Source organism: Siphateles boraxobius, unplaced genomic scaffold, assembly GCF_051911475.1.
Source record: "Siphateles boraxobius isolate OS27281-9 unplaced genomic scaffold, OSU_SipBor_1 20, whole genome shotgun sequence".
Classification (NCBI taxonomy): Eukaryota; Metazoa; Chordata; class Actinopteri; order Cypriniformes; family Leuciscidae; genus Siphateles; species Siphateles boraxobius.
In genome coordinates this window covers 1216971-1232850 of record NW_027508811.1, presented here as the reverse complement: position 1 = coordinate 1232850, position 15880 = coordinate 1216971, and the positions used below count along the sequence as shown (strand labels likewise).

The following is a 15880-nucleotide window of genomic DNA, read 5'->3' as shown; positions in this document are numbered from 1 at the left end:
AACGAGCACCGATTTGCCTGTGATTTCGGGCATTTGTCTGCGATTTCTCAAAACCTGTCGGCGAGCCAAAATCGGGGCTAAAATCGTGTAGTCTGAACTCGGCATAAGTGTCCAAATGTAGCGCAAGGGAGCTCAATCATTAAAGCAGAGGTCTGTGGCAGTAATAGTTTAGTCATATTGGCCCTTGCTTGTAGATAGAACTTAACCAACATGTGCTGGAAGTAAAATCTATGGATGGATGGATTACTAAATCTTTCTTGAAGAATTTTACTAATCTTATAGATAAAATGATTGGAAAATGCTTGCTGAGCCAAGGCCACTTAAAATGGTCAATCACAGTCTATTGACACAGGAAGAATTCTAAGCATTGTGAGGCACCACATGTGTTACAGAGTCCTTTTCCATCAGTCTTAGAGTCATGTGACTGTGTGCCAGGCCTTTTAACCAGCAGACACCTGAGTGATACTGTAACACTCCTGTTAGACAGGTTAGGTTGATGTAAAGGACACTAAAGATCTCTAGCAGACATTTCAGTTTTGGCATAAATGTGTCAGATGATATCTGTCTCCAGAGCTACACCTGATATTGATGGCCTGCTGAATATCCAGACAGAGCTATAATCATGAAAGTAAGCGGCACTGCACTATTATTGTTATTATTTTTATTAATACCATTATATTTGTGCAAAGTTGTTAGTGATTTAAATAATTACATTATTAAAGAACCCTTATGTTTAGAATATACTTGGTGAAGATGATTTTTCTTGTCTTGTCAGTCTTGTCTGTCTGTAGTTTGTACGTATGGTATTTTTTGCATGTGTTTGTTTGGGTAAGGGCCTCCTCTAATTCTTTGGTTCTCATAGATCTCTGAAGGAAGTTAGAGCTGTAAAAGTGTGTGTGTTTTTGCACCTTGACACCACTCTCGCCCACACCAATGCTTCCTGCCCACAGACTTCTTGCACCTTGTTCTGGGTGTGTGTCCAAATATGCTAGGATGTGTGTGAGAGAGCATGCACGGATGCACATGTGGTCATTCCCACATGCACTGAAATCTCTACATGGTTTCAAGCTCTTTTTTTTATCAATGTAACACTTGATTTACGTTGATGAGATATGTATATAGAATCTTAATTAAAATTAATAGAAAGCCTTGTGTCTTTCCATCCCTGTATGACTTTATTCTGTAAAACAGAAAAGACTACCATATGGCTTCTGATGTTGTCAAATGGATACTTTTATGGTACTTTAATAATGTTTTTTTTTTTGACAGCTGGACAGCACCCATCCTGATTTACCATCTTTATATGGAAAAGAGCAGCCATAATATTCTTCAGAAAATAATATCTTGTGTTCCAGTGAAGAAAGAAATTCACCCACTATGAGACCCCAGTTGCATTATGGGTAGGCTAGAACCAGATGTAAATAAGGAGTTAGAGAGGTTGTGGTGTTATTCATCCAGGCCATCTTCCCGCTCGCTCGCCCGCCACCCCTCCTTCCCTAACGCCGGATACCCGACACTCGCCCAGCTGCGCTTACTCACATCCCAGATTTGCCACACACTAAAGCTCTTCTTGCTCTCATTATTCAGAAAGTTTTTTAATTAGTTCCAGTTCCACGACTCCCACAGATCGATTACGGGAATGAAACTGCCCTCCTCTTCCTTGTGGAATCTCAGCACAACTGTGTGCGCCTAGACACAAACCGGCTGGGCGAACTGCCCTGAAACACCTCACAAACATTTCTGCTGTTACATCTACAGCCAATATCTAGAAGCTTCTTCACGTTAAGTAAAAGGGATTGTTCGGAGAAATTAAAATTCTGTAATTTTCTCACCCTTGTGTTTTCAACCTGTAGCACTTACTGTTCTTCTGTGGAACACAAATGAAGATATTTTGAAAAATGTCTCAGTCGTTTTATGTCCATAGAATGGAAGTTAATGCTCACCAAAACATTACGTTTGGTTACCTACATTCTTCAAAATGTCCTCAGAAAATACAGGTGTGAAACGACATAAGGGTGAGTAAATGATGACTACATTTTCTTTTTTGGGTGAACTTATACCATTAAGTCCAGCAAGGCCTTAAACATATTGCTGCATACATTTGTCAGGGGAAAAAAAGGATATAAAACTTTACCATTAGAGGTACAACAGCTTGTCACTGCAGTAGTTCCCTTAAAGGACAACTTTGCACCTTATCTACCCCTAAAACATGCTTATTAGTACCATATGGTAATATGTACCTTAATAGATAAATATGAACCTTTTAAGGATAAATGGACAAAGATATTGAGATTCAGAAGCTGTTGTACCTCCAAAGGTACAATTTGTTTTTTACAATTTTGAATTTAAAGGAACTGTATCTTATACAAATTGTTCTCAAAATCCAAATTAACACATTTGAGGAGATCCTAAAGAAAAATAACACTCGCTTTCACAGATACGAAGAGAACATCCTGTTGAGTAAGCACTGAAGAGATTGAGAAATCATGTTTTTGAAGTGCTAAACCACAGAAAAAAGGAATGGAAAGAGCTTGAGTTTCCTATTGTTTCTTAATGTCTGGGTGTCGGTTTGTTCGGCCCTGGAAGGCATCCAGCACCAAAGCCTATATGCATGAAAATCACCTCTGACATCAGACTCCGGTAAAGCAAGTGATGGGGCGTCCCAACACATCACTTAGAGAAAGGACCATGTCATCCTCTGAGTCTACACAATCAATATCTTTCCATGTTCTCGTAATGTCAGCTCATGGCACTCTACTTAAGGTTGCATTGGAAAGCCGATCCGCTCACTCTTGTGCAGAAGGTGTTTTCCTAGAGTTCTGTTGGGGGAGGGGTGGGTGGGCAGCCTTACAAGTGTTGCTTTGCTCTTTCTTTTGGTTTTGACTTGCAATTCCTGGTGACTTTTGAAGTCACCCAAGTAAATTGCATGTCATCTTCTGGTGGGGAAGGGGGACAATAGAGGGAAACCGGAGTTTTCTGTATTATATTCCTCCCATTACTGGTTTGAAGCTTGAACAACTGGGGTCGTTAAAGCCAAAGGGAGGTCGACTGCAGTCCTGGATGGGCTCAGTATACTTGTGTTTTCTCACTTCCCTTATCTTAAGTCTAAATCTATTCTTAGATTCAACTTCCCAGATCATTGAGTCAGAAATGACCTTGAATGCCTGTGCACATATGGCACGTTGTGGTTTCCAATATGCACGTTTTGCCTGTGAGTTATAGTTTTGTTTCTCTCAAATGGGTTTCATGCCAGAGGAAGATGGAAACGCGCTGTCTAGAGAACAAAAAGAGAGCGAGGCATCAATCTCAGGCTGTTGCTTTACATCCAACGCTCTGGCAAATCTCAGATTGGGAGCAGATTTCATTGTGGCAAGGCACCACCTCCACTGCATGAACCCAGTAATGCTTTGGAGACTAAAGAAACCAGACTAAGATTGACGTTGCTCATTAAATTGATTTATTTCAATTTTTCCATACATGTGTTCCAGAATCATTCATTTTGCTGAATCCTGTGTTGCTCAGGGAAAATCTGTCTGACTTTTGACTTCTATGTTCTGCCACATTTCTAGGTGTTGCCGCGGGTGCCGTCTCTCCTCCGGTTGCCCTGGAGATGGGGGTGGGTTTTTTGTGCCAGCTCTTCCAGATGTGGGACCATGTTGCTGCTGGTGTGGTGAACTTGATAGAATGGCTCCTGGGAGAAGAACAATTGGACACAAATTGTGCGGAATCACCAGATTTGGTAAGGAGCACTTTTCCTGTTTTTGTGTAATTTTTCAACGGATCACTATATTGCTCATGTTTAGCTTCTTTTTAACCTTCGGCACATGACTCCCCCATTCGTGTCGGAATCAGGACACAACATTATGCAATCCATTATTGACAAGAATGGAACCTAAAAAATTAAAAAACTCAGAAAATACTATAGACTTATATTGATGGGCCTATCCACTTTATTTTTAACATAAGAAAGACGGCTGCCATTTTTAGTTTGAATGTTTAGAATCACTTTTTCAATGGCATTGATTCCAGAAGTATTTTTCCTGTAAATTTTTCCCATAGGGATGTTTAAAGTCTTTGTTAAATAGTTGTAGGCCATGAGCCAAACCAACCAGCTATAAGATGATTCACAACATTACAAATTTTGATTCTAAGGGGCTATTTACACGACACCGTATTCTACTAAAAACTTTTTATGCATTTTGGCCGTTCATTTACACAACAACATCGTTTGGGTGCCTGAAAACGCAAACTTTTGAAAATGGTCTCTGTGTAAGCAACAAAAACGTAACCACCTGGATGATGTGACGGCAGCGATTTTGCGCCAGAACGGCCACCACACACACCAGCTTATTGGTGGAGAGGAGACAGTGATGAACCCAATTAGTATTTATATATATATATATATATATATATATATATATAGGGATGATTATGAGGCCATGATGGATAGAGGCCACAGGGCAAATTAGGCCGAGGTTACACCCCTAACCTTTCGAAAGACATCCTGGGATTCTTTGTGACCACAGAGAGTCAAGATCTCGGTTTAACGTCTCATTCGAAGGACGGTGCTCTTCTATAGTGTTTCATTGCCATCTAATGACCTGGTAGCAGAATACAGGGGTTTTAGTCGTTTGCGCGGATCTGTTTGACTGGGGATCGTTTTGTCAATGGTGTCGTCTTTATGGGAAAAACTCAAGGGAAAAACGTATCCGTTTTAAGCATATCTTTGTCGTGTAAATGTACCCTAAGTAGAAAGGTATTTGAAAAATGGGACAAAAAGACCAATGTACAAGACACTACTTAACAGCTGTAATGAGGGAAAGAACTACAATCCCATGAAGCATTGTGAGTGAAAATTGAATTAAAAAAGACTGGAAAAAATATAAAACAATTTATTTATGAGCAGGCATGTGGCTTTTCACCAGGACTTCCGCTACTACGCTTTTATTTATTGACACCCTAGATATTACCCAGAACACCATACAGAGAACACCTTAGCAACTGCATAGCAAGCCCTGGCTTTTTGGTGCCAACTGGTGCACATGCAAACCCTGCTCACATTGTCTTGAGAACATCTAGTTTAAAAATGAAGGTTGTTCTAATTTTCTTCTTTATCCAGGATGAAGAGTTCCTCTTTGAGAAGGGAGATCTTAACCTGTGGGCAGAGCCTTTGTTGTGGGTACGGATGTTGCACGGACACCTCTCTGCGCTCTTAAGAGTGGCATATTCACCTGGCGTAAAAGCCACCGAGCTGGACCGACTGTCAGCTATTGCAAACAGCAATTTCCTCACTGCTCAGAGCTCAATGAAAGCCCTCCCTGCACTGTTCCAGTTCTCAGCCACCATTGTGTATTGCAAGACAACACTGCTGAAAGAGAGAACATCACTCGCTCAGAGTCTGCTAGAAACACTTGGATGACTATGAAATATACATAACACAGGGGTTGTGTATTAGGAATCTATTTTAATCTCACAGTTGCTCTCCGGTTTGCATGCAGGCATGACCACTATTTTTTATTTATTTAAATAGTTTATTATGCTTATTTGAATGAGGTTTTACTTTCCTCTGCTGTCTTTTCAATGTCACATTTTCACACATTGTGGTATTTGAGCAAACTGTTGAATTCAATGGACAACTTTTTTTTACTAAAATGAATTGTGCATGTTATGAAACTAGATTACTGTGTTATGTGATGCAATAGAACACAACAGTCTGGCTGTCTTCAGGGACCTGCAGTTGCAATGTTCCCTTTTTTACTGTAAAATTATGTAATATTTTAGGAATGTCAGCAGCCTATTCCTCCCACACATGGGGTGGGTAAAATCACGTATACCATTCCCCTCACCAGGATCAGGAGGGTTTTTCATAGACATGCTTTGCTGAAACCGTGACAATGGAATTTAAATTCTATAATAGTACTGCAGAGATATGCAATGGAAACTGGAGGAGGAAAAGCACAGCATGCACTGTGAAGTGAATTATATTTTTTACTATTATATTTTCGCCTGTAGGTGGCGACCAAACCTTTCTAAACGACTATAAGCATTGAGCCCGTTCGGGGGCAGTATTGTAAAGTTTTTATTAACTTATTTCTTGGAGTGATTTGATTTTCAGTGTTACGAAGCAGCCTAGTAAAAGGTTCTTATTATGTGCATTTTCTGTTTAAATAAAGGACACAACGCAAAAATAATGCATAAATAACCAACTGTATGTATATTTGTTTATACAGAGAAAGAAATGAGCAGGGGAAAACTTTGTCACGTGCAGATAATCGTCATGGTTTCTCACTCCGTGCATCAGATCTGGCACAGCTTCAAAGTTTGGCCTCTCGGCCTAGATTATGCAATCCTACTAAACATTTCCTGATATCAGAGCGACCAGTCTGCAGGCGTCAACAAAGTCAACAATATTGTTCGTGTGACTGGATATCCTTCTAAGACACTTCCATTCATATTTCCCAGTTACAAATTACATGCAATACTTTTTTTTATATAATGCAAAAAACAATACAAAAATAAATTTATTAATAAGAACAAATTGATGAGCAAACTATTAAAACAGTTATGTAATTTTAAACTGTGGTCCTGTGCTTTACTAAATGCAATATATATATTAACTTTTATTACAAACTTCATTTGCTATGGTAGTGTGTATATATTATATTTGAGTATTATATTTGAGTATTTATTTTCTGGTTTTAAAATACACCACTAAACCTTAAAACCATGAATAAAAATAACCTTGTAGGTTGTGCTGTGTCTGAGTAGGGCTGTAAAACGGTGTGTGCACTGCACGAGGGGTGCAGAGATCGACCAATGAGATCTGAGTCCCGGCGACACTTGAAAAGCAGGGCGTAACTTTGATGCAACTTTCACAGTAAGTTTGAGAGCTCCTCCTCTTTACGCGCTGACCACGAGCTTATATTTGCGGGACAGTGAAGCAGACTCTACTGTTCTGGCTCGGCAATGCACGGGGGGAGAAGACATTAACAACAAAACACGCAACTAGGAACTAAGCCTTCCTTTTCTGAGTTTCAGATAACTTCTGAGACTAGCATTTTAAATTCCGTATCTCTTGCACAAACCCGGAGCCAGTGGCAAACTAAAACATTTGCATCCTCCTAAGGATCCAGGTCGGTCCGCAAATGAGAGATCATCTGAGACTATCTTCTTCCGAAGAAATAGAAATGTCTGCAACCATCCTATCCGCTTTCTACGACATCGACATGCTGTACAAGGTTACAACGTTACTTTGCTAATTTAACCCACAACTACTTGTATCATATCTCTGCTGTGACTTTAAGACGTTTCGATAAGTTTTACCTGTATAAAGAACTTAATGCATGACTGAAACGGGAAACTTATACATAAATAGTTTTGCAACTACTATGCATTGATTTTTAACTGTTTCTCTTTCTACCTCTCTGCACAGCAAGAGAAGAGCCTCAACATGAACGCCATTCACATTAACAGCATGCTGGATAAGAAAGCCGTCGGGGCCCCGGTAACAACCTCCAGCAGTTGCGCCAACAACTGCAACTTGTACGCGTCAGGATTCTTCCGTCGAAACTCCACCAGCAACATGGAGTCCATGACGAACGGCAACAAGTGCCCCGCCAGCTCTTACAGCAACATGAAGGAGAACGCCATAATGAATAAGGAGAACAAGTTTCGCGACCGAGCCTACAGCAGCGAGAGCTGTGAGCGCGGCGGCCAGCAGCAGCTGCAAATCCTGCAGCAGAAACCGGGCTCGCAGATCAACTCCACCCGCTACAAGACGGAGCTCTGCAGACCATTCGAGGAAAACGGCGTGTGCAAATACGGCGAAAAGTGCCAGTTCGCGCACGGCTACCACGAGCTAAGAAGCCTGTCTCGCCACCCAAAGTACAAAACCGAGCCTTGTCGCACTTTCCACACCATCGGCTTCTGTCCGTACGGCCCGCGCTGCCACTTCATACATAATGCCGACGAACGCAGACCAGCACCGACCAACGCCAACAGTATGCAGGGAGAGTCCACCAAGCCCGCCAGGGGGGAGTCGGTGTGCGGCTACAGGCAGCAGCACCAACAGCAGGCGGCGGGATCTTTCAGGGACCGACCGAAACTCCACCACAGCCTTAGTTTCTCGGGTTTCTCCAGCCGCCACCACCACCACGAACTCGACTCGCCCCTTCTCGAAAGCCCCACGTCCCGCACTCCCCCACCACCATCTTCCAATGGTTCCTCCTGCACCACTAACTTCTACGAAGACGTTCTCTCGTCAAATCGTTGCCTTGGCAACAGTGCCTTCTCTTTCCCTGACCAAGACCTCAAAACCCTGTTTGCGCCGCTGGCCGTGCACACGCACAACGGTTACTATGGGAACATGCAGGTCAACATGGGCGACGGCCTCGGCCACTTGCAGTCCCTCCACCGCCTGTCGGAGTCGCCGGTGTTCGACTCGCCCCCCAGCCCGCCGGACAGCATATCGGACCGGGAGAGCTACGCTAGCGGCTCACTCAGCTCCTCCGGAAGCCTCAGCGGCTCCGAGTCTCCCAGTCTGGACGGCGGGAAACGTTTGCCAATCTTCAGCAGGCTGTCGATTTCCGATGATTAATTCACTTTTATAGTGAATTTTGGATTCGTTTTCTCTCGCGATCCTCCCGTTAGATAACTGTATGCAATTCAGCAATAGACTTTAATATCGAGGGAGATGGATTTGTTTGTCAGAATCTTGACATGATATTCGTCTATTTGAACTGCTTGATGGCATTCCACCGGTGCAGTTTGTTGCATTCTCTTGGTCTTTTTGGACCAGCTACTTTCCAGATTTGTACAAAAGACTTTTTTGAACGTGAACGACAGAGCGGTTTCATATTTTCCTTCTATCTTGCCAAGAATATGCCTTGACACAAAGTATGCTAGTTTTCAAAGTATGTACTTCCATTCCAAAAGTGTATCCAGTTTCGCGGCGCCACCCAGTGGTTTGGTTGGTTTGTGCAGTTTGAAACTCGTTTGGTTTGTTGCGAAATCACTGCTGATGGTAGAATATATCCCTTTTTTAGCTGATTTGTGCGATTACATAGCAGTGCATAACTGGCTATAACCTATTTAACTTATTTATTTTATCTTGTGAAAAGTATAGGCTACATTGTTAATTGTGTGCATACTGTATTTATCGAGTATGATGAAGCAATAGATAGATATTCTTCTATGTTTAAATTAAGATCGCCATTATTAATCTGCATAAAGTGGAGTGTATGTTCTTTTCACAGTAATATATATATATATATATATTTGTTTGGTCTCTTTTTTTGTAACTTTACTTTATTTTATTGTAAATGAGTAAAAAAAATCTTAATTTAAGAGATTGTATGTGATATTTATTTCATTAATTTTGTTTACGTTCATTAAAAAAAGTTTGTGTGATTTTTGCTGTTTGTTGGGATGTTACTTTTTAGTAGGGTTTTTTGATTGTTTTGGAGAATTATTAGACGTGTCCCTTTTTAGATGTCTTTAGAATGTATAAACTGTATTTGGCAGAGGACCGTCCAAACGCCTTAGATTTTCATAGAAAGCAGATTTCAAAGATCCCAAGTACATCGGTTAACCAAAAAGTATTTTGTCCTCTTTTATTTTTATATATATATATATATACACGTATATGTAAAACGCACGGAAGCCACGTGCATGAGAATGTAGCAGTCAAGTGCCCCAGTATTACTGCCTAGTGCCTGTGGGGATTCACAATTTTACATTGCCTTATGATTAACCAAATAAAGTATTTTCATACATGTTATTGTTTTGCAACAAGAGGAAATGAATGTAGTTTGTAATTTAAATTTCTTGGAAGGTTGTTACCACTTATCGACGGAGAGGAATAGAGGCTTAGAGTAACAATCTGAGTTGTATTTTCCTTTCTATTACTCCCTGTTCCTTGCATTGTTTTGCCTTTTTGTTTGTTCTCTTGCTTTCCTATGATATGGTAATGGTCTGAATCTTCCAAACTTGCTGGACGGGGAAGAGTTTGAACACATTTTAGTTTGTACATAGTAGGTACAGGGGATTCGCACTATGTACCTTTTTTTGACTACTTTATCAGAAGTAAAGCTTTTTGAATGTAATGGGGGGGGGGAAAGACAAACACAACAGGATTTGTAACGTTTGTTATCGGGGAGTCAGTTCACTACAAATTGCGTGTGAGACTGTTAACTTTATACTGTACATTTTTTTTGTAGTTCTCCCAATAAAATGATTTTGAAAAAAAAATTTTTTAAATGTTGGATTGTAGTCCATGTGCTTTTCATTGAAAAATTGGAGCTCTTTTGCAAGTCATACTTGTGTATTAGCTCTTAAAGCTCACTCGAGCCTTTTCTATTCTAGTTTTTCCCTGAAAACAATCTCTCTCCTGACTCGCATGAACCCTGACAGCTTCTGCATGTTGAGGTTGAGTCTGACTGCAGTGGTCTGCATTCTGTCTGCATGCTTTGCTGCCAGAGAGAGGAGTTATATGGCTTTCCCAACCTAGTAGTTTTGTTCTCCATGGCTAAGTCTGAACTCATGTGTATGCAGTGTCAAAGCTTGCTCAATGCATATTTCAAACAATACATGAATCATGACATGTTTTCTTTCTTTGTTTTTTTGATAGCATTTGCATAACACAGTGTTTCCTTAAATAAAATAGAAGAATATGACTGTTCCTTCATAAAAAAAAGGCTGAGAAGATTTAGTATGGTGCCATTCACACATTGCTCACCATTCATAAATGACCATGACACACACTCATGCAGTCTTAGATGTAGCTCAGGTTGGTTTCTGTAGTACACAACAGACATTGCAGGGCATTCATGCGACCTTGATTTGGTTTAGTCATTCAATGCTGTTTGTTTTTGCCAGTGTTTTGAAGCACTGCAGTGACTATGGTATCTGATAAAAGCTATCACCACCACTGAATTCATATATAAATGAAGAAAGATAACAGTGGGCAAATATTTATAAAGTTTCACTATTGATTTTATGATCAAACCCAATATTTATCAAAACCCAGAGCGAGTTGATTAGTGCCAAATGGGCCGTGATCTGTTTCTCCAGTCGTCGGTCAGGAATGTGTGTCGTGAAAGTGCCTCACCTCAGAGTTGTAAATCCATACGCTTTGTCTTATATGTGTGAATGCAGATGGTTGAGTGTGTATGTTTGTGTGTCAGAGTGCTAAATGCGCTGGAGTTCCTACAATGACAGGAAATGCTCTGACTTCTGATTGTTGCAGGAAAGACCCAGTTCCTCCCATTTCCAGCCTCTCTCCTGCTGGTTTTGTCATCTTTATTGGTTTAGTCAGTCAGGCATTCTGAAAGTTTCTATTTGTGTCTCAGTGTGTTTAACAGGAAAAGTTGGAGAATGAGGGAGTGCCGGATTCATAAAAACACTGATCTCATGCAAACAAAAGGGCTTATTGATATTATATTTAAACATTTTATTATTATTATGAGACTACATTTTCTGACTGCATCTATATATCTACATATCTATCTACCCATCCATCTACCTATCTATCGATCTATCTATCTATCTATCTATCTATCTATCTATCTATCTATCTATCTATCTATCTATCTATCTATCTATCTATCTATCTATCTATCTATCTATCTATCTATCTATCTATCTATCTGTGATCTGTCTGTCTGTCTGTGTATGTATATACAGTATGTACATGTCTACCCATCCATCTATCTATATATCTATCAATCCTTCTGTCTGTCTGTCTGTCTGTCTGTCTGTCTGTCTATCAGGTGCATGGCCTTAAAACCTTCAAAATTCTTTAAACTGAAAACCTTAAAATTGTTCTGATCTTACAATGAGCTGTTCTCAATTTGATTTGTCATTTCCTGTGTGATGAATGAAAAGCATTGTTTTAAAAACACAAGATCAAATTACATAATATAAAATATTTGTTATTAGTTCCAAAACGATGACTGGACACCAATTACTGAACATGCAATGCGATGAGGTCAGCATATGCTGCTTAGAATTTATTGCTACACTGATATTTCATTCCAAACAGCCTTTAGTTTTCAAAATATTTGCTTTGCAAAGTAACAATTAATTGAAATTAAAAATCCCCACAAGAAAAAAAAAAACCTTCAGGGAAATCCTGCTGCCTTTGCATGAAAGGTGCAGTTTGTCCATGACCCTTCACTATTTCACAAAATTGCAAATATTTACTCGTCATGTCCGGGAGGTCATTGGTTACAGGCCAGCAGACGGAGGACTAGCAAAGACAACATCCATAAAGGGTAGAATAAGTCCAGTAGAGTGTGTATCTCTGCTTGAGTTATTCACCTCTCAGTTTTCTGAAACTGGACACATCACCTCAGAGAATTATATGCCATAATATAACCGCCATATATCACATGCTGCTCTTAAAGTTGTTCATGCTCATGTGAATGTGAGCTGTGTACGCATTACCGTTGCCAATAATGATGGTGAAGATGTGTGTATATACACTCCTTTGTGCTAGATAATTACTCAGATTGCTCCCTGAACTGTGATTCAATTATATGGGTGTAGCTCTATCAGTTATGTTGTTCACTTTAATGAACTGGTCTAAAAAAAGCCTGGGATTAAGGAAAGAAGATGAACCAGGTTATTCATGCCAATAAAAAAAACAAAAAAACCTAAACATCGAAAACTCATAAAGTGGCTCCAAATGGAGTTTGGACACTGAAGCCACTTAACATGTAAATGTCACTGATTTATATAACATAATATAGATTTATTTTAAAAGACAAATACAGTACTTTTAAGTATTTATCAAAAACAATGATTGTACAATATCATTTACGATATGATATTGTAAAATATAAAATATAATTTAGCAAAAATTATGATTTTAAATGTTTCACAGACAAGGCCTAGTCCCAGATATTAAGCAGACTGTACACTAATACTCTAATGACTGTTAGTTAACATCTAGTTGCAAAGTTACTTATACTGTATTTATCATAATATCTAAAGTGGACCATCGAAAATAAAGTGTTACTTAAGTGTATGCCCAAAATGAGTTTGATCCAGTAATTCCCCTTCAACCGGAAAGCTCCTTTGTTGTTTGGCCAGACTTCCCCATGACTTCTCATTGTCTTTGTCATTGTCTTGAGTGCTGGTCAAGATGTTCCTGCTGAGGTCGAGACAAACAGACTATGGAAAACTGGGAATGGGGCTCCAAAATAGACCTAATATGCAGTTTGGAATATACTGTATATTTATTTATTTATTTATTTATTTTATTTTTTATGCAATGCTTCTTGTGCACTAAGACCTCCAGGAACCTTTATTTGCGTTTCAAATGGACAGTCAGAAAGATATGAATATATGTAGCCTACTGTTTATATTAACGTAGTCCCAGTTAGATTGTTAAGGTTTCATTATTAATGTTATGTTTTAAATTAATAACTTTTTTATTATTATTAACTTCGTGATTGTCAGGCCGAAATTAGAACATTTGTCATGCACAGAGTTATACACATTCCCCTGGCGAGTTTATTAAATATCATGAAGACCATAGAAGTGTGCTTAATTAAATTGAATGTGCACTTGTAGTATCCACTTGCAGTTTAAAAGTATACTAATATATATAATAAAATATTACAGTTTTTCTCGATTGTTTACACACATTTTCTGAAAGAATGCCTCATATTCTCAGAACTCTACACACAAATCAAAAAACACACACACAATTGGCAAAACCCCTCAATTCTCCTGCAAAATGAAACTTTACATTCAAAACAATGTTATTTCTTCTCAAAATGGTATTTTGTTTTCAAATGACACACACAAACCATCATATGAATAGACATTAATAAGAACCATTTGAACACTGATGTGCTCAATGTAAAACACTATGATGAATGGAAAACACTTCTCCATTCATCATAATGATTTAGGCCTTTTTTTTTGTTCAGTGTTACACTTACTACAGACAGTACATACATAACTGTGTTGTAAAATATTAGAGAATATTGTTTTTATACTCAGAACACACAAATACACACTAACAAATATATTTTATTTTCCCCACAAAAACAATGTACTGTTCATCCCATTCCCAACCAACACAAAGTTGCACATACACTACATACAAAACAACAGAAGAATTTACTGTACACAGTTACAGTAAAAAAAAAAAAACTAACAAAAAACTATGCTGCATCCTCTCTTCTGTTGCGGTCTGGCCACAGCACAAGCAATGTTTTCCCTGGCCAAGCAGCAGGGGAAATATCAACTAGCATGGCGATTCCAGCCATGAAAAGCATCAGCTGCTATATCTCCACATGCGTCCTCCATAGCTTGGAGAAGAGGTATACGCGTTTGTGGATTACGGTCATACACTTTCCATCTCCAGGCAGAAAAAAATTTCTCAATAGGATTGAGGAATGGAGAATATGGAGGGAGATAAACAACTAATAAGCGTGGGTGGGCAGTGAACCAATTACGAACCAGAGCAGCCCTGTGGAAACTTACGTTGTCCCAAATGACAACGTACCTGAGCTGCTCTGGGCCATCTACCTGATCTGGTGGAATGAGTGTGTTGTGTAGGGTGTCCAGGAATGTGATCAGATGGGCGGTGTTGTAGGGGCCAAGAGTAGCGTGGTGATGGATGACGCCGTGGTGGGTAATTGCTGCACACATTGTGATGTTCCCTCCGCGCTGGCCAGGGACTTCAACAATGGCACGCTGGCCGATGATATTCCTTCCCCTCTTTCGTCTCTTTGTGAGGTTGAACCCAACCTCATCAATGAAGATGAACTGGTGCTCCACTGCAGCCACCTCTAGCTCAAGGACTCTCTGAAACACACATGACAATATCAGAAATAGACATGGAGTTGTCACTATTGTGAAGCACAATCATTATGATTACAATATTGAAATATGTATAATTTACTGTATACAATGTTGAGAGTATGCATCAATTGTGGGACTCACTTGCACATAATTATATCGCAATTCTTTGACTCTTTCTGAATTGCATTCAAATGGCACCCTGTAGACCTGCTTCATCCTGAGATGATTTCTGCACAAGACACGGTCCAGTGTTGATTAGCTTACCCTATCAATATTTTGAAATTTGTCATTGTTCCCTTTCGAAGGGAACTCAACAATACGTCAACGACGCTATGGGGGAACGCCTCAGGCGTGACAGGTGTCTGAAATCACTATCAAATCACGTCAATCATATTGACCGGCGACAGCCCGTGAATCATTAGCGTGAATGATTAACGTGCGACCTGGAAGTATAAAGGGGCGCCTTGCAAACATGACAAACCATCTCATCGTCTTCAGGGACTGTCTGTTTGAAAACGCTATTCAATGAAACGGTAAGAAAATTAAATGTACAGCACACGAGTGTGCTTTTCTTGCCTGGGAGAAGAGCGCGCACGGGAGATTCTCGAGGGAATCCTCTGTGTGAACTGTGAGCGTTTTTCTCTTAAAACGCTCGCTCTCGTCTGGCCCTCTTCTCGAGTGAAGGGGGTTCAATGTCTGGTTCTCATGGTCCCGCTCGTGCCGAGGCAGAGCGGCGACTTGCATCATGGGCTTCCAGATAGAGCTCGTCGATCATCTTGAGAGTGCTGTAAACCTCTCAGATGATTCGACGGCTGACGAGGGCGAACTGCAGGTCGATGACGAGGATTTTTCACCGACGGTTTCCTGCAGTTGCTGCTCTTCAGGACGAGCAGGAGATGGCTGAGGAGGTTTATAATCAGGTAGATCCTGAACCCTCTCAGCCACCCTGCCCCGTGTATGCAGGTCTGGTGGATGTTGTGGGGCTGTAGCTGCCATGTCAACGCGCTAGAGGAGAGACCGCTCGCGGTAGGCTCGGCGATCGGTTTCTCCCCGGCCATACACC

General features: G+C 40.2%; 2 protein-coding genes and 1 long non-coding RNA gene across 5 annotated transcripts in view; all 3 read left to right on the top strand.

Moving 5' to 3' along the window:
• The window catches only part of thada (THADA armadillo repeat containing), a 123806-nt gene extending 117604 nt beyond the window's left edge, over positions 1-6202 (top strand). For all 3 annotated transcript variants that reach the window (XM_077236380.1, XM_077236379.1, XM_077236378.1), the window contains exons 37-38: positions 3570-3739; positions 5120-6202. In XM_077236380.1, coding sequence (XP_077092495.1) covers positions 3570-3739; positions 5120-5419 — 470 coding nt within the window. In that variant the 3' untranslated portion in view covers positions 5420-6202. The remainder of the gene's footprint in view (positions 1-3569; positions 3740-5119) is intronic.
• A 747-nt stretch (positions 6203-6949) lies between these two features.
• On the top strand, positions 6950-10248 carry LOC143744746 (mRNA decay activator protein ZFP36L2-B-like). Its single transcript, XM_077236382.1, has 2 exons — positions 6950-7238; positions 7433-10248. Exons 1-2 carry the CDS (start codon positions 7146-7148, stop codon positions 8594-8596), a joined length of 1257 nt encoding a protein of 418 aa, XP_077092497.1. The 5' UTR covers positions 6950-7145; the 3' UTR covers positions 8597-10248.
• A 5274-nt stretch (positions 10249-15522) lies between these two features.
• LOC143744658 (uncharacterized) lies at positions 15523-15786 on the top strand. The gene is made up of 2 exons (XR_013205870.1): positions 15523-15649; positions 15688-15786. It is a non-coding gene; the product is annotated as an uncharacterized LOC143744658 (long non-coding RNA).
• Positions 15787-15880: the final 94 nt, after the last annotated feature.